This window comes from Protopterus annectens, chromosome 3.part0 (assembly GCF_019279795.1).
Source record: "Protopterus annectens isolate FY-2018-M chromosome 3.part0, PAN1.0, whole genome shotgun sequence".
Classification (NCBI taxonomy): domain Eukaryota; kingdom Metazoa; phylum Chordata; order Ceratodontiformes; family Protopteridae; genus Protopterus; species Protopterus annectens.
The window spans coordinates 828059472-828079471 of record NC_056731.1 but is presented as its reverse complement, the minus strand read 5'-3'; the positions used below and the strand labels follow the sequence as shown (position 1 = coordinate 828079471).

Genomic DNA, 20000 nt, shown 5'->3' with positions numbered 1-20000 from the left:
AGTTGTAAAATTGGTCGAGACAAGCCCACTGTTACTGATATGAGTTCAGGCCAAGTTTAACAGAATATTTCATATTTGGCTTGTAGAATTCTTTGCAGACTTCAAGTATGCATGTTTATTATTAGCATTTCAATATTCTGTTATCTTATCTTAAGTCCATTAAATTAATTATATTCCAGACATCTGTGGGAAGCTAGTCAAATATAATTGTTATCAGACCCTGAGTTAAGACACATACATTCAATTGTAAACACAGACTATTTACTGTTTCTTCACTGGAAAGCACTGTGCTGATGGGCTTATACTTTACTTGTTGATAATTCTAGTTTTTCATTTTTCTTTCTTTCTTTTTTGAATATTATGATGGGAAAACAGGTTCACTTAAAGGAAAGCTAGTCATAGTTTAAAATTCTTTCTCTTTGGTCTTAATAGATAATTGGAAATGTTATACTGTTGTGTGTCTAGAGGAAAAGCCTTGAAATGAGATGAGTTGCCATATTTCAGAGAGACACTGGATGGACTAATGGAATATATATAAGAAACACTGACAGAAATAGGGGTGAGTGGATAAAAGAGAAGGTAGATGGGTATCTCCCATGCTCCTTAATCCCTGCAGTTAAATAATCAATAATTCACTGACAAAAAATGAAGAATGTGGATTGGAGCATGATGTTCAGGTGAATGGAGCTCAATTAGTACCTGTTCAGGTAAGGGTGTTTACTTAGGTAGGTAGACTAATAATAATACCTGTAGATGTATAGTCTAGGACACTTTAATTTATCAAATTGCTGAAAATCATAGAGTACTTAATAATCAATAAAATAAATCAACACATATAAACTAGAAATAACAGTAGCATTAATTAAGAGCATATAATCATAATTAAGGTAAAAAACTATACCAGAAATATTTTTTTTTTACTATGGCTTAGCATTTGTTAGGGAGCTCTTGACATAGACTAAACACTCCTACAGATATAATAAAATTCAGGTGTGGAGTTTTAAAAACAAAGGAATGAACATAAATGTTTCTAACCCTACCCAAGGAACCACTAGCCATCTCTGGGTGAGAAAGCATAACATGTGAAGTGGATAGTGTACAGAATAATAAACATCTACAGGAAAGTATAGGGTTAGGAAAGGATACACCAATGTTCTGAACATTAATCAAAATTGGATAGGGAGCCTCAATACGTAGCATGAGAATTATATATTTTAATAGAAATACTAATTGATTACTGCACAGCCAAGTTTTGCATTAGCTATAGCAAATCAGTCTCAATGTAGGGAATCCAGAGATAAAGGACACTGCAATAGTCAAAGCAAGAATAGACCAAACCATGAATGGTAACGCCATACTTAGGAAGGACCAAGTGTGTCATTTTGGTGATGTTGCAGACATAGAACTAAGCTGCCTTAACCACAAAAGACACCTGATCCCTTAATGCCAATCAGTTATCATGGCGGACACCAAGAACCTGTATTTTTGATACAACTCAAGCATTACACTGCCATAAGGATGTAATTTGCTGCATAGTTGAACCTCTCAAAGTGGTAGACATTTCCAAACTCTCAGTCTTAGATGTGTTGAATTTCAACCAGTTTTAGTATTCCAATGAACAATAGCCTGTAAAGAGATAACACTGGGTCTCATCTACATAAGAATAATATGCCACTTCTCTCCTAATAAGATTTCTGAGTAGCAAGATAAACATTTTAAAAAGTAACAGATGCAGGATTTGACCCCACAGTGGTCTACTCAAAAAACAGTTGTGCTGATAACTATTTAAACCAGAAACTACCTTCTGAGGTAGGAAGACCACCTGTTCAAAACCACAGGGAAGAGACTACAGTAAAAAAAAACATAACTGCAAAATCAGGAATTCAATTTTTGCCAAAAGAATAAGCAGGTTGAGAATAAATAAAAATAATCTTCTAAGTAACTTTACTAAGAAACAGAAAGCTTGAGATAGTACAAAAATTATCAAGATTATTAGAATCCAAAGAAAGTTTGTTGAGGCAGGAGTAACATGTGTCCTTCAGTAAAAATGACAAAGATCAAGGATATCTGAGAGGACATCAGTGTATGATAAACAACTGTGCCTAGAATATCAAGGCAAGCTGTGTCCAATCTAAAGGGAAAGAGATCCAGCCATAGGAAGTAAGATTAAAACTTAAAATCGTATTTGGAGACTTATCATAATTTCAAACCCTAGGTTGCATCTGAAATCATAAGCCAAAAAGCAGGCCATAAAGTCAGGAAATTATAGTTTTATAGTAGCAACCTGGTCATTGAAAAACTTATCAGCCTCCTGGAATGTAACAGTTTTTTGTATCATAAAACAGGCTGCTCTGCAGAGTCCATCCCCTGAAATAAACATGGCTGCTCGGTTGGCCATCTTCGTGTGAGAGAAAATGAGCATAATGTTTGTGCAGATCAGATTAATTACTCAAAAGATTGATTTGCCTCCAACAACATGACAACCTTTAATCCTCCTGATGCAGAGAGGTAGCTCAAAGTCAAACTATAGTTTACACATCTAGATGAGAATAGAACAAACATGAATTGGGATGAGTCTGGAGCCATGTACAATGATACTTATAACCAGAAACCAATCCGTAAAGACGGGCTGAACAGTCCAATGAATGGAGCTGAAGGAGTATAGAAGGCAGCAAATGAGGTATAACCTCAGAAAAGTAAGTTATAGCACTATATATCTTTAAGGAAAAAAGATACTTCTCAACAAACCATTTTACACCAGTATGTAGAAAAGAGATCCAACTGTCCACCACGGTGCATACCCACAAGTGGCCACAAAGGCTGATTCTGTTTTCTGTCACATGTCTATGCAAGATATGTAGTACCTTAGTTCTTTGTACCCTATAGTGTCCTCCCATGGTCCCATTATATCATAGGTATGTACTTTTGGTAGCTGAATTTTAATAATGTGGGAAAATCCCATAAAAGCATCCTTAGTGAGACTATTGGCCATAACCAGATAAGTAAAAAGACCAAGACATGAAAATGTGAGAATTAGCACAAAAACTAATAGACTACCCCAAAAAGGTAAAAAAAAAAAGTAGGTCATTAAACAAAAGAAATATAAAACATATAAAACAAATCTTAAAAAAAAAGCAAAAAAATAAAAAAACAAAAATCTAACCTAATAATAATCTCCAAGAGAGAATATAAGTATCTCATAAATGAAATAGAATCAAGGGTGTAGCTAGGCATACTCAGTGTACTCAAATGACTACATATTTTTCTGAGCATCTCTCTCTAAATGTACGTTCCAAAGAGCGCAGAAGATTTTTACCTGGTTAAACTTCCACTGGTTAGAGGTATACAAAATATGCTAACATGCTAGGAATACATTTTTCAAATTGTCTTTCTATAGTTAAAAGTGGAAAAAGTTGAAAGCAGAGTGCCAAAGGACTGAACGCTCTGTGGGTAAATGAATAATGTCAACCGCAAACCACGTAAATGTTCGACCAAACACCAAGAACACAAATAAACAGGCAAATTCCCTCAAGAACATTTCCGGAACCAAAATTAATCCACCACGAACCAGGAGTACAATAAAATGCTAAAGTTTATTAACGCAATTCCAAAACTCATATGCGTTTTCGTCCTATCCACTGGACTTCATCAGATAATTCCATACATCCATAAAATCATTTATATACATCCTACTTTGCCACTTATCCAATCAAAATCCATCAATTAAATTCAAATACTCAAATCAACTTGTATCTATAAGCTCATGAATATTAAAATTATTATAACTTGCTTCTATGTCTAAAACACTCAGATTCCTTTTAATACATAATAAATAAATTCACGTTAGAACACTTTAATTTATATCTATTAAATTATCTAAAATTAAATACATATAAATATTAAAGGGGCTAAATTCATATCTCTGTTTATATATATATATATATATATATATATATTTATATATTTATATATATATATATATATCTATGTGTATAAAAATAAATAAATTAATTAACTTCACATATAAAAAGTACATAATGATAAATACAACAGCACCACCTATTGATCAAATATTATATTGCACTTAAAATTACATTTTAGCTGCCTTTAACTTCAGTAGGGGTAAAATTGATATATGTTCATTTAATCCTGGATATTTATTTGCTTCTAATGTAATTTGCTACCTTAGTTCTTTGTACCCTATAGTGTCCTCCCATGGTCCCCCCCTAATATTACTCTTTATATGTTCGACTACAAAAAAATAGAATTTACTTTCCTCACATACCTTTGTATGTTTATACAACGCATTAGTTTCTTTCTTTTTTTATTATATCATAGGTATGTTCGTAAATTCTTCTTTTTAGGATTCTCTCTGTTTTACCTATGTAAAAGGACCCACATTTAACACAGGTAGCAAGATATACTAAACCCTTGGTATCACAATCATATAATCCACTGCTCTTAATCCATCTACTTCTACTTTCAATATATATATTCTCTTTATTAACTATATACTCACATTGACTACACTTCCCACATTTAAATGTACCTCTTTTATTAAGGTCTTTTCTTCTATTAAATTTATTATTTTCCTTTTTCTTATATTCTAAACATTCCGTTATATTGTTGGCATTTTTATAAACCACTCTAGGGGTGTCTCTAGGTAAGTCTTCTAAATCAGTAAGAGCCATACATTTTTCCCATTCTCTGTAGAACACTGATTTAATATTTTGATTCAAAACATTATATTCCAATATAAAGGCGTGTCTATATTCTTCATGTAGATTAGAATTTTTCTTTTTTACCATTACATTTTCTTTAATACCCAGGATTGGCTTAAATTTATCTATTCTACCTTCCTCTATTTCTAGCCTTATATTAGTAACAAACTCACTATCATATCCCCTATCTAAAAACATTCCTTCTAATAAATCACATTCTACTTGGAAATCTTCCCATTTACTTGTCATTCGTGGCCCCCTCACAAATTGACCCTTTATTATATTTTTCTTACTATGTGCTGGGTGTGCACTATTGTAGTGTAAATAGGAATTACAATGGGTTGGTTTTCTATATACTTTAGATGCAAATGTACTTTCACTTTTGTATATTTCTATATCTAAAAATTGCAAAACATTCTCAGAAACATTGTAAGTAAACCTAAGGAAATCAGTAGTTTCAATGATATATTCTATAAATTCTTCTAATTTCTCTTTCCCCTCTATCCAAAAAATAACTATATCATCCAGGAACCTCTTATATAGGTTCCATCAAGAATCGAACCTAGATTTGAGTACATATTTTTCTTCCCAATTAGCCAAAACAATATTGGCAAAAGTAGGTGCACAGGCTGCTCCCATGGCAACACCTTCGATTTGTTGAAAAAATAATAATGTACTCCAAATAAGTGGTCATTTATTTGTAAAAGCGTTGGTGATTCTGAGTGGTGTTTCCAATTTGCCATGTTTTACTTTGCTTGGAGTTTGAAAGTAGAGTGTCCCTTTTCAAACTGTATAGGGGCAACTTTTTAAGGGTTGAGTAAATTTTTTTAAAAGACAGCTGGGTCACTGGGGGGGGGGGGGACTTGCTGCAGTTGTACAGCGGTTAGTGTTGTTGCCCCACAACAAGAGGTTCTCAGGTTTGACTTCAGCTGGAGCACCTTCTGTGCAGAGTCTGCATGTCCTCCCTGCAGCTGAGTGAGTTTTAAAGACATGCAGTATGTGTGTGTGTGTGTGTGTGTGTGTGTGTGTGTGTGTGTGTGTGTGTGTGTGTGTGTGTGTGTGCCTTCTGTGAAAGTTGGGTACCGGGCTGGCAACTCAACACTGTAAAAACTCCACTGCCAGTCAATCTGCAGACCAGTGATCTGCTGTGGTGACCCCTAACAGGAGAAGCCGAAAGACAGTTTAGGTGGGCCGTAGGGGCAGTAGCAGCATTAGGTGTGAGTATAAAATGTACATTTCTGGCCACATCCCTAGTCAGAATGATACATTAAGAAAATGAAATGTTAAGTTTACTAAACTTTGCAAGTCTTGCAAATGTTATGGCACAAAAAGCACAGAGGTGACAAAATAGTTGACTATACATTTCCGACAATGGCAATATCAAGGCCAAAAGAATTCTGCAATGTTTAAACAAAACAAATAAAACCAATAGTTATATGTGGCTGAAATCATAAATGGTTTTACATATCAGAACTGAAACTGAGGAATGTAATTAAATAAATATAAACCTCTTTCCATTACCAATAAAGCTTCTCCAGTGCAGTAATTAAGATGTGAAATAAAAGAATCCCGTGGCTTCAAATAGTAAAGCTGAACAATAGGAAGTACTGGAAATGTGGTATGTTCCCACAAGACTGATGTTGTTATTGTTTATGAAACATGGTTACAGAACAATGACTGGAAACCAGTTCTGTCAGGGTATAAACGTTTTTACTGTAACAGACACACCAACAAAAAATCAGGTAGAGGTATTATGATAGGGATTAAAGATAGTTATTACATGTTCAGTGATAACACCAATGTTATAGATTGTGTAACTGTGACACTAAAGACAACCATGGAATATATAACAATTGTTGGACTCTGTAGACCACCTAAGTCAAGTGCAGATGACCTAGAAGAATTCATACATTTCTTGCATGAAACACAGGAAGAAAGAATAATATTAGCTGGGTACTTAAATTTATCAGAAACAGACTGAAGTAATATTGATTCAACAACATTAGTAAGGAAATTACACCATATCTTCAGGAACAACAATTGCTTCAGATTGTAAAAAAGCCTACCAGGGGACAACAACATACTAGACACTGTTTATGCTCCTAAAGAAATTACTGTCACGTCATGTCAAGTTTTACCACCATTGATGTGCTGTGATCATGAGGTTATGAAGATTAATATGTTGCTAAATAATTCTGCTAAACTGATATCTAAACCAATAAACAGAAGATTAACAACAGATTACATGGAAGCAAAACAGTCACTGTGTAAAACTAATTAGAGTGATGCTGAAAATAAACTACAGAAGGAATGTGGAATGTGTTGAAAGAGAGATTGTTTGAATGCAAAAAATAAAAAAAAATGTTTAACATCAGGATCTAGGCACACAATGTTAGGGAGATATGTTTGCATAAGAACAAGATACTTGATTAAGGTAAGAGACAAGAAATATAAGAAATGGAAAAGAGGTCAAACTACAATTTTGAAAACTGAAGCAAGTGGACAGACAAATTAAACACAGTGTGAGACAATATCAAGAAAAACTAGAAGAAAACATATATACAGATATTGAGCATATTAGGAAGCCATTTTATAGATACATAACATGTGGAAGGAGTAAAGACATACAAACTGATAAAACTATGCGTAGATTGTAAAATTTATTCTAAGACAGAGTAGATTTTATATATATTTACAAAATCTTATGCAAAGCAGTTTGGTCTCACAAAGTGGGTGATAGAGTGTCCTAGTAACATGTAGGTAACCTCAGATAGTGAAATCAAAGTAGATTATTTTGAAAAAGAACTTTGTAAACTGAATCTAAACAAAGCACAGAGAGGAAACAGAACACTTCAGCAAGAACTTACAGTACCAATATAGGTTCATAGGTTCACAGGTGTGTACTAGGGTAATGGCCCTGGAGCCTTTACATGCCTAGCCTATAGAAGTGCACTGGCATTGGGCCACCCAACGTTAGTTCCCAGTGCCTCTATCAAGTAGAGCCACTGGAGTGATCCCCAGGGTGAACTTTCTATTTCCCATCCACTCATCAGAATTTCTCTTGAAGTGAGCTGCTCTGCCTGACATGTATGGAAAGTCTATTCCAGAGCATGGACAGTCTCTGGGTTATGAACCTGTCGCTCTAGCATGTTCTGTTGAGTGTGGTAATGAGGTTGAGGTCCCTGGAGCTTGTGGTGCAGAGGGACTGGGATTTCTTTAGATGTAGCCTTTCTAACAGAGCTGGGTCAGACATGGCTTTGTAAGTCAAGCAGAGATCGCCTCTTAGTAGACGATATGAGTCAGAGAATAGCTGGAGTTTTTTGAGTCTGTCTGTGTAAGACATGTGTTTAAGGGCTAGGATCCTCTTTGTGAGGTACTTTTGTGGCATTTCCAGCTGTTGCATGTGTCTAGTGAGGTACATGCCAAATGGTGCATTATACTTGATGATTGGCCTAATAAGGGAAGAGTAGAGAGAGATGATGACCTCTTTCTTCCTGGATGCAAAACCCTTGGTAATGAGATGTGCCACATGGAAGGACTTTCTGACCACAGTGGAAATGTGGTGGTCGAAGGAGAGGTTGCGGTCAGCCTGTGTCCCCAGATCTCTTGTAACAAATTCAGTGTTCAGTGGGCTCCCATCCATGTGGTAATTAGTGGGAACTGAGTTTTTCCAAAGGGGGATGACAATTAGTGGGAACTGAGATTTTCCCATAGGGGATGACAAAGCAATCTGTGGCATTAAGCTTAAGGCCATGGTTTTGACACCAATTGTTGGTCTCAGTGAGACCTTTCTGTAGAATGTCTACATCACTTGGGGAGTTAATAATGGCTCCCAGCTTCCAGTTGTCTGCAAACTTGGTCAGCCAGAGTCCCTCTGTGTTAGCCTGGACTTTTGAGAAGTAGATGCCAAACAGGAGAAGATCCAGGACCGATCTCTATGGGACTCAACTCATGACTGGTCGGCAGGCTGACTTGGAGTCCGCTACTTTCACACTGTGGGTTCTATCTGTGAGCCATTTTGAAGCCCACCTAGTGATATAGGGGTTGATGCCTAGTTTGGTGAGTTTATCAACAATTCCTGAGTGGGGAATAGGATCAAAGGCCTTGGCTAGATTAAGGTAGGCTGTATGAACTGCCTTGCCCTCATCCACAGCGCTGGTGACTGACTCAAAGAAGTCAACCAGGTTGAGCAGGCATGATCTACCTTTCACAAAACCAAATTGCATGGGGTCTAGAGTTTGGTGGTTCCCTATATCCTTGTTAATTAGGTCAGCGATGATGCACTCCATAGCCTTACATATCAGACTTGTCAGGCTAATAGGTCGATAATTCCCAGGGTCTGTAGTCACTCCCCCTTTATGGAGAGGGATGACTGTAGCAGTGCACTATTTGGTAGAGACAAAGCCTGGGGTGAGGCTGTGATTGAACAGAGCACACAGATGTGGTGCCAGTTCACTTTATTGTTCATGTAGAGCACATCCAGGGATATTTTCGGGTCCCATGGAAGCTGTATTCTTGGCCTTGGACAATGCAGCTTTAACCTGTGCTGCATTAATGTTGGGTGCCTGGCATTCCTCCGGTATCTATAATTTACTAGGTCCTATAAATAAGACTAAAGACATGCACTTGTTATACCTGTCTTTAAGGGAAAGGAAAGTTGGACAAACTCAGAGTCATACATGCCTTTAAGTTTACTTTCATGTTGTAGAAAAAATAATGGAGAAGGTAGTATTGGATAAGTTATTGTCAGCACAGGAAAGGCTGGGACTTGAAACCATATATCAGTATGCATATCTTAAAAATATATTTAGCATCACCTGCAACATGATGTTCTATAACAACATAATAACAGCTGTGAATGAAAAATTGTCCTGTGATGTAATTTATATAGACTTAACTTCAGCATTTGACAGGGTCATACGCAAAACACTTATCAATAAATTAGAACAAGTAGGTATTGATGTAATCTTGATAAGATGGATAGCTGCATAGCTTACAAATAGGACATGGCAAGTATCATGCAGCACTTAGACAGGTGAAATTCAAGGTTACAATCAGGGCTTTTTACTAGGCCCACACTTGTTTAGATGGTATCTTTCAGAGCTATCATTTTCGTTGAAGGCGTTCTACAGTCTTTCAGTGCCAAAGGCGAGTGTGTTATCTGTTCAGCCACTGATACTGCACAATAGGGCCCAGAAAAATGTTCATGCAAGATAATAGAAGGATATCGGTTACTGCTCTGGAATATAATTCAGCCTCGCTGTGCATGGATCTCTTAAACTACCTGTCTAATATGAACTTGCATAGAAAGTATGGAAATCCTTTCCATGTGCTCCTTGGTGCTCTGATCATTTGTTGTCTGGCAACAGAATATGGCATGCTTTAATGTGTGTTATGGAGAGACTATCATTACAGATGAAGCAGCATGGGAAATCTGCAGAGAATTTAGGATCCTAGTTATGGTTGAAATATGAGCCATAAAAAAGACATGAGGGCACAATAAATGAGCCAGCACAGCAATAAGTAAAGATCTTGGTAATATTGATTTTATAATAACTTATTCTCGTTGTTTCTGTTTTCCTAGATATATCTTCTCAGAAAAACTTGAATGACTCCAATGCAGAAAAAGTTAACAAACTTAATAAAGAAAATGCTAAAAAGTCTTCCCCTGTCATCATTGCACAGCAGAATATACTTAAGGCTGATAAACCATCAAGAGATGTTTTGGAACATAATGAAAACAAAAAAGGCTTGGCCAAAACACAGACTTTAACAGAAAAATTGCATGTTGGTTTAGAAGGTGATGCTTTAGAGTATGAAAAATCCACAAAGAAAGTGAATGACGCTAGTATTTCTGACATCAGCAGCAACAGCCATGCCAGTACAGATGACACACAGGAAGATCAGGGCAAGATTAAAGCATCCAAAGTAGCTAGTGATGTGAACATACAAATAGAAGATGAAAGCTGTCAGTCTGCAGCCAAAGAACTAGATATCACTGTTGAGGAAGAAGATGCAGAAGCAGAGGAAGACGAAGCAGAAGAAGAAGAAGATGCAGTAACTGAATCTGATAATGAATCAACCCCTGAGGAAGACTCTGAAGAAAAAGAAAGGAGTAGTGAAGAAACCACTGAGGATGATGATACAGAGGCAAAACAAAATGAAAATTCAGTAGTCCATGTAACTGAAAGCTCCTCCGAAAATGTTCCAGCTCCAGGATCTGAATGCCAAAATGTGACCTATGAGGTGCTACATAGGAAAGGCTCTCTGAAAATGTGGAAGTAAGTTACTTTAAAACATATTCTGTGTAGTACAATCCACAGCATAGCTATTACTCATAGATGAAAAAAGAACAGACATACATACAATTCTGTGCCCTATATTATAACTAGCACATCTGGCATGCTAGTTCCTCTGACTAGTGCCTCTTCAACCCATTGAGGAACAAAAAATAAATAAATAAACACACAAATAAATAAATAAATAAATGGATGTAACAAGCACATTGCTACAGTTGCTAGTATGCACTGATGTTTCACTACAACTGCAAATACAGTACTGCAACATTCATTTATGAAACCACAATGGCTTTCCAGCTCAGTGAGTTCTACAGTTGAACCCCATAGGCAACTGCCTGTTATGGCCCCTAACAGTCTGCACCTGGGATGTCTATGTCTTTTACCTCTGCTAGTTACTAGATACTGATTTATTCAATCTATTAATGTCTTGATGAATGTTTAAGGTTTAATTGGGGCAAATGTCTCTTTCCAACAGTGCCCAAATTGTTTTATGTAAGTTTAAGTTGTGGATGGGGAAAATCAGGCATCACTCTACAAGTAGAACAAACAAAAAAATCATAACTGTATTCACGTTATTTATTTCTGTTTGGTGCCTTAATACAGTAACTACCCAGTAATATTGTATTGACACACTTTTAAAAATACATTTTAAAATATCTAGAATACTTTATTCTGTGAAAATTAAAACCTAGTTATAAAATACCGAAGATAAACCTCCTCTGAAATATGCGTGTGTGTGTGTGTGTGTGTGTGTGTGTGTGTGTGTGTGTGTGTGTGTGTGTGTGTGTGTGTGTGTGCGCACGCGTATGCATGCATGTGTAGCTTGTGGTACTAGATGATGGGTTGCAGCCCACCAGTAGAAAAGAAAAAAAAAATATTATTTTACTTCTTTTTTTGTCTTGTAATAATGTCATAATATGGTAGAAAAGATTCCATAAATACAAAAAGCCTAGGGTTAAAAGTGAACCAAGCCAGACTTAAACACCCATAAGGAGGCCACTATAAGTTGAGAAACCCTAACACATTCAAGTCACTGGTGACTTCATTCTGTTCAAAACAGATCCATACCTCATTAGATTTTGCAGGAAATATTTGGCAGTGTCATAACTACGGGTCTATATTATAAGATCGATGGTTGAAAACATCGAACAACATATGGTCGACACCATATGGTCAATGTCTTCAATCGTCATCCTTATAAAAAGACAAGCCTCCCTGCACCCCCCCATGTGGGGGGCTGTGCCCCACATCCCCCACTACTTAAATATACCAACTCCGTGACCGCACTACATTGTAGTAAACGGAAATCTCCCCTTACGGAGATTTCTGTTTACATGTGTGAGAATCTGAGCGTTCAATATTCTCATGTCGACAATGTCAGATTCGACATTGTTGGCTTTCAAGAATATAACTATATTATATTCTATAACCCATAACTAACTGGGGCCAAAACCAGAGACATATCAACTAGGTTAAATCGGATTAAAGGTGGTTATGGTCTAGTGATTATTGACACAGGAGTGAACACGTTAAGAAGCTCTTCACTCATGGATATTCTTCAGGTTGTGGTTGGATTACTGAATACTCCAGCAAGCTGGAGAACATCTCTTTAATGAAATCACCCCTTCATGTCATATCGCACCTAGATATCAAGACAAAGTTTTAGCATTCAATAAGAAGCTAAGGTCTTAAGGTCATAGACAGGGATTCATTGTCTGTCACTTGGGTCATTTGTGTAGCCAGCTCAAATGCCATGTACCTCATGGTGCTTATATCTATCACTGGAGTACACAAGTATTGGAAAGGAAATTTCCTGTCAGGATAGAGTTTTCAAATGTTAAAGCAAACACATTTGATAAATCTAAATTACAAAACAGCAATAAAAGTAAATTATTTAAAAGTGAAGATGATGGCACATATATATATATATATATATATATATATATATATATATATATATATATATATGACTATCAAAACCAAATTTAAAGATTCAAAATGCATAAATCAGATGCATAGGTATGCTTTATTTCATAACTGCAGATCCAACTAAATAGGTAGAGGTATCTCAATATTTGTAAAAGGGCAACTAACCTCCAAAAGCAAAAAAAACAAAAAAAACAAAAAAAAACTCGGCACTAGCCATTTCTCACATAATAGTAAAAATCAGTAGCAAATGGCACAGTGGTTTCATTTCTGGTTTATTTTTTAACCAGAGTTCCATCTATACACAGCCACCTCCATGTGCCCAAGTGCACTGTTGTTCTCCCACATTACAAAAATGGCCTATAGGAGTACTGGTAATTTTTAAATTGTGCATTGGTGTGCACGCCATTTGAGGGTGAGTGTGTGTTTGTATCCTGCAATGGGATGACAACCTTATCAGCATGAGTTTTTATAACTTTAACAAAATGAGATTTGGTAAAGGCTCTGGATTCCTCTGGAACTTGTATTTGAATAACTGGGTAACTAGTAAGACAGAATTTATATGAAGAAGGTATTTTCTCTTTCTCCACAGTTATGTAACAATGGACTTAATATATTTAAAATGGGATGTGTACTGCAAAATAAATAAATAAATGCCACATATAACAAAAACAAAAAAAAAAACACACAAAAAAAAAATCTGCATGTGCCAACCTTTTGTGTTCAATCAGTTGGTTGTAGACATGTTGTGTTGATGTAATTCAGTGGAATCATATATATATATATATATATATATATATATATATATATATATATATATGTATACATATATATATATATATATATATATATATATATATATATATATATATATATATATATATATGTGTGTTTGTGTGTGTGTGTGTGCATATATAGATACACACACACACACACACACACACACACACACACACACACACACATACACACACACACACACACACACACACACACACACACACACACACACACACACACACACACACACACACACACACACACACACACACACACACACACATACACACACACACAGATACATACCTCTGAAATGAGTATATTGTATGACTTTTTTTTATATATCCTCCACAATGAGGATAGCCATTTCTTGCATACTAAAACTGGCATATTGTATAAACTATGGACACTCTACACCCATATCTTGAATTTGTGAAATTAATGATGCAGAGTACAGTTGCTGTCTATTTCATACTATAATGAAATATTTTGAACCATTTCTTTTACTTTTTCAGGGATGAAAATGAAAACAGGGAGTCTCACTTCAAGTCTCCAACAGAATCTCAAAGAAGCAATTTAGAAAATGACATTCAAAGCTCCTTGAATGATCAGAATTCAAATAGCAAACATCAAGTAACAGAGGAAGAATTGAAAAAAGAAGGCACAAAGGAAAGTCAAGATGAAACAAATAACAACCAAGTAGTTAAAACAGATGAAAAAGGAGATTTACCGACAGTTATAGGTAAAGCCCCGACTTCAATCATTGCTTACAATATGACTGTTGTCTACCTTATGCATGGGTGTGTGGGTGCATTCGCACACAAGCGCGTGCATGTGTGTGTGTGTGTGTGTGAGCATGTGTGTGTGTGTGTGCGTGCGTGCGCGCACACATATCTTCCACTTTTTATGTTGAAACTGGCAGCTGAAATCTGTGCGCTTGTTTCTTTTAGTGTAAAGTACCATTGTTATACTTCCATATGCTTACATATATAGCTAGACGTGTTAGCACCACGGGGTGTGTATGATATAAATATTACTGTATATCTAAGCGTGGTATAACACAGGAGCTCAATGATTTTGCTGGAAGCTGCAGCAATTAAAAGACACGTGTATGTAAACAATAATGGTACCCCAATCATTTTCATGATGGTTTAGCTAATTATAGGCTTGCTGCTGTAAGTACCAATGCCCCCCCCCCCCCCCACACACACGCACATACAATTTTTAAATCGATTTAGTTGATGATATGCTTGACGGACTCTACGAATGTATGCAAATGTAATCATTTTAGTGGCAACTTCCAACAACTCAAAAAAATATGTAAGCCGTGTTGCCCAGTCCACTCCCATATGCTGATTTAACTGATGGCATGTTGTTGCCTTTATTTAAGTGGGTTTCTAACATAATTTTTATGTATGTTTTGCCTTTGTTTTAATATTAATATTCTTTTATATCCATGTAGTATTTTACAAGTGCGTGTTTTATATCTTCCTAATGTCTTATCTTTTAGGTGAAACAGTGCCTTGCTGTCGTTTTACTGTACTTTTGTGTCTGTACATTATCTGACTCTTAGAGTTGCTGCTTTCTGTTGCTATGGTGAATGCTTTTGCTGCGTGCCACGCACCTCCTGTCTCTTCATAGAGTTCTTGGTTTTCTCCTAGAGCTTATGCTTTCACTTTCTTCAAGGAGACAATTTTAGCTTTTTGAATATCTTTTACTGTTCTTAATTAAGCAATGTGCTTAAATTTGAGCTTTTAGTGCTTTTATACTGCAAAGCAAGTTTAATTTGTATCAAAGTCTTGAATCCTGCCTTATTCTCTCTCTTTATTCTTGTTTTTACGTAGACTTTGTAATGTATTCGAGCTGGGGATGTTCATTTCCATTGTTTTTTATTTGGTTACTCATTTATTTTGGAGTACTTCTGCGCTTGACACTGTTGCTGTTAAATAATTTTTGAAGAGGATAACATTTTGTTTGATTTTGGAAGTTTGTGAGGAGTGGGAAATCTTAGAGTGAGCGAGGTCTAGATGGCCTGTACTAGCTTATTTCTCTGAATGAAACAGAGATGAAATACTAGTAGGTTAGAATATGACTGGTTCATGACTTCCATTTATATTCACTGCTTTTTACATACATTTCATCAAGTTAGTTGCCATTAACTGTATATGAAATTCTTAAATTACATTTGTACATCAGTTATAGGACATAGTGATCCTGTTGCACATCGGCAAAACAGATGGCAATGAAACACCTAATCTAGAGACCTAAACCGCATCTGCATCATAAATAAGATATGTTGGAGGGATGAGTATGTACCTCAGAGACTGCCCCTTCTCTGAAGCATACTTCCCATCCATGTGAAGCAAAGTTCCTCCCTGAACTTATTCAAATGCAACTTAGATCAGTGGCAGGGGAACTGTAAATTTACCCCTGCGCTGCTACTTCTGTCCTTATTAGAAAGAGGATGCTTGTAAACGTTCAGTCACCCATACCCAAGCCAAAGCCCAAATAAAATTAGTGATATCAAAACCTGTCAAATGTATTTGTGAAACATGGCTATGAACCTAAAAATAGTTTCTGCATTATGCAAATTGTATGGCTTTTATGTAAAAACATTAACATAATAAGATTAAAGATTTCTTTATGTTTATAACTCAGTTCCATTACCTGTCTTCAACCACTTTAAATTATAAATAAAGATGATTATTATTTAACAACACATGAGAAATTCCTATTAGGACTTGGTGCCTACCAATCCTTTAGTCAACCTCTCCTGCACCTGGACCACTTGCTGGTTAAGGGATGTTATAAGAAAATAAATCCAGACCAGAAAAGTAAAAGTAGTAACAAAAATAATAATAACACTCATAACTAGTAATAATAATAAGGACACTTAAATCATGTAGTGATCATCTTGTCAAAGATTAATTGAAGGTCCAAACCCACAATGCAACTTTCAAAATCAATAGAAAAATAAAATAACTGAAAGCAATAAATTGGCCACACAGTGAAAGGGGGTATATACCTTGCATATCTTGTAGTAGGTCCCCTTCTATATCCCAAAATTCCAGCAGCACGAAGACGAAAATCCCGAGATGACAATAATGAAACAGGAAACACAGAAGCACGTAAGTTTAACCAGGGCAAGTAAATGCTTGTCTAACTTGGGGTATTATGCCCTTTTTTCCACTATAGTGCAATCCCGGAGTTGGTATATATAGTTAGGGAGGTGTGGTGAGTGTTTGTGTTGTTTTGTGCAAGTGTTTACTTGCCCTGGTTAAACTTACGTGGTTTGGTGTTTCCTGTTTTGTGATTGTTGACTTTGTATTTTTGTCTTTGTGCTTCTGGGATTTCAGGATATAGAAGGTAACCCATTGTAGTATATGGGAACATGTTTCTTACATAATATTGATGGCTTCACCAGTTGGGAAGTCAATATTTCCCCAGCACAATACAACTGCACATCTTATATGTAATATCTAACACTACTTATTAATACAATGTGCTAGATATCAGCTTTGTATATTAGTTTATCTGTGTTTTGTGTGCTAACATTATATATGTGTGTGTGTGTATATATATATATATATATATATATATATATATATATATATAGTGTGTGTGTGTGTGTGTGTTTCTGTGTGTGTGCATCCATGAGCAAGTGCGTATCTTTAAATGATCTGTTTTCATGGTTAGTTAGGATAATATTTGTTTATCTGAATGTGCATATAAAGATCAGTAATTAACTTTCATTATGTTGCTTATCTTAGCCCACAGTTCTCCCCTTCCAGCACCTTTTGATCATCGGATAGTGTCAACAAAGTCGACGCAGATCGTTCACCAGTATCACATCAACAGGAAAGAACTTCTAGGAGGGTGAGTGCAAGCTGATTGCTACCTGATGGTAAACTGACTACTCATTCTGAATCGATCATAATTCAGCCATGACTGATGTGTTAGTGTGTACATTTACAACAGTTTGGATCTGGCAATTTTAGTATGAAAAATCAATGTGATTTGGTCTTGTTGCTGAGTATTATAACTTCATTTTAGTGCTGTGCATTTTGTTACATATCATTACAAAACTACAAATTTTACATTATTACCAAGCAAATTAACCAATGATTATAAAAATTATAGAACAGAATCTGAAGAAATGGTGAACTACATTTGTTTAGTGGTGGTAGTTAGACTGTGCTGCCTGACACAACACACTTGAGACACCTGCAAAATGTGATGATAATCTCATGTTACTGCTAGAGGCACTAGGTCAGTATATTACTGATAGTAACATTGAAGACCTACGTTTGTGGTCAGAACCTTTACCAGCAATGTTAGAGTATACGAGGGAAGGAAGTGCATGTTCCTGTCAACTATTTGAAGGTGCACCTTCTTCCTATCAGAACATGAATGGAAACATGAGTACCAGTTAACATGGGAAGCCTCAGGACAGTTAACTTCACAATACAGGGCATTTTAGTTCATATAGCATTGCCAATAAAGGATAATGCTTATCTCACGTTGCTGGTCAACTGGCTACTGCTTGGTCCTTAGAATGTTTTCTTGGCATGTTTTTATATCTTTTACTAATGCTCCCATATCTGTCTAAAATATGCCCTGCCTTTTCATGTACAGTCTATATGACACAGCAAGCATCAGACAGAGATAACCTGGAGTTTTCAACAAAGGCTCTTCACAGCCTTGGCTAGTAGTGATGAAAAAATGAGTTTACAAGATAAAGATGACAAAATTCAAATGAGTTCTCTTATACCTGGAAAGAACACAGAACTCTCATAAGACAGACTGCAAAGTTCTATACATGGAGATGTTTGGCATAAAACTCAGTCCTATAACTTCTGCTTTGCATGTAGTACCATCTCTGTGACAGCTGGATATCTTGTCTGAAGCAATGTGATAAACTTGAAAAAATAGTTGGTGTTAACAGCTTTAGAGCATTAAAAAAGTGTTATTGCTGATTAGACATTATACTATTAAGCCTGTAGAAGTAAATATTTTTGTTTTTTATGCAGAGGACGTTTTGGTGAAGTCCACAAGTGTACAGAAAAAGGAACAGGTCTCAAGTTTGCAGCTAAAACCATCAAAGCAAGGGGTACTAAGGAAAAAGTGAGTAGCTTGTATTTCTTCACGTTCACATTTCAGTAGTATCACACTTAATATAGTTCATGTAACACTGCTTTCACTGTTGTTCACAGGAAGAAGTGAAAAACGAGATCAATGTGATGAACCAGCTAAACCATGTGAACCTCCTTCAGCTGTATGATGCCTATGAATCCAAAAACGACATCACTCTCATCTTGGAACTGTATGTAATGCTGCTCTACCTGCTGCGTAATGCACTGTCCATTCAGCATGTCCACAACAGCATATTTTAAGCTTTATGACAACCGTAGTAATTCATCTCTGACTGACATATGGTACAGGGATGGCAGGCAAGAATGTAATAGAGAGGGATGTCATCGCTTCTTCAGTAACATATATAGCAGATACAGAAGTAGGTGGGATTCTGTATTAATAAGTGTACTGGGGTCCTTGAAATAAAACACTTATAGGTACATTTAGATAGTATCACCACAGGCAGATATAATGAGGAACAGGGTTAGCTTTGTCAGTCTTAATAGATTTCCCACATCTGAAGTACTACAGTTTGAAGTATTTACAGAAGAATGTATGAAGACCACAAGGACAGCTGAAATGTATTATTGAGTCATGAAAACTTCAGAGATAGAAATGGGGACAAAACAATGTGTTTATCAGAATATGTAGCAATTCTGAACAAGTAAAAAGTAAAAAAAGGTCACATAGAAAAGTCACATAGGCAAAAACAACAAAAAGACAATAAGCAAGGCAGAATCTTCACTGTGCAATACCATACACCACCTATAAGAAAACGCATACGTTAATAGTTAAATACTGGGCAGCTGGTCTTCAATAATTGACAAGCCTAGAAAATAACTCCTATTCTAAAGTTCTCTCTAGCTTCAAGGGGAACAACACAAGAGGGACAAGGGGTGAGGCTGAGACTGCCATCTAATTATTTAGGGTTACCTTGAAGGTGGCAAGGGCATTCCTCTGCTTGACACATAGTGGAAGAGTGTTCCAGAAGTGGGGGATGTACTGGGATATAAATCTATTACACAACATGTCTTATTTATCCGTTATGAAGGTTAAGGTCCTTCAACCTGGAATTTGGGGTACCATTACTTCTGAAGGAATAGGAGGTTAAGGAGGATCTGATCTTTCATGGCTCAAAAGG

At 36.1% G+C, this 20000-nt stretch overlaps 1 protein-coding gene across 1 annotated transcript in view; it reads left to right on the top strand.

Annotated features, from left to right (window-relative positions):
* The window catches only part of MYLK4 (myosin light chain kinase family member 4), a 1154879-nt gene that overhangs the window by 1042165 nt on the left and 92714 nt on the right, over positions 1 to 20000 (top strand). Inside the window, exons 4-8 of the mRNA XM_044065164.1 lie at positions 10306 to 11002; positions 14242 to 14468; positions 17497 to 17602; positions 18757 to 18850; positions 18940 to 19049. Coding sequence (XP_043921099.1) covers positions 10306 to 11002; positions 14242 to 14468; positions 17497 to 17602; positions 18757 to 18850; positions 18940 to 19049 — 1234 coding nt within the window. The remainder of the gene's footprint in view (positions 1 to 10305; positions 11003 to 14241; positions 14469 to 17496; positions 17603 to 18756; positions 18851 to 18939; positions 19050 to 20000) is intronic.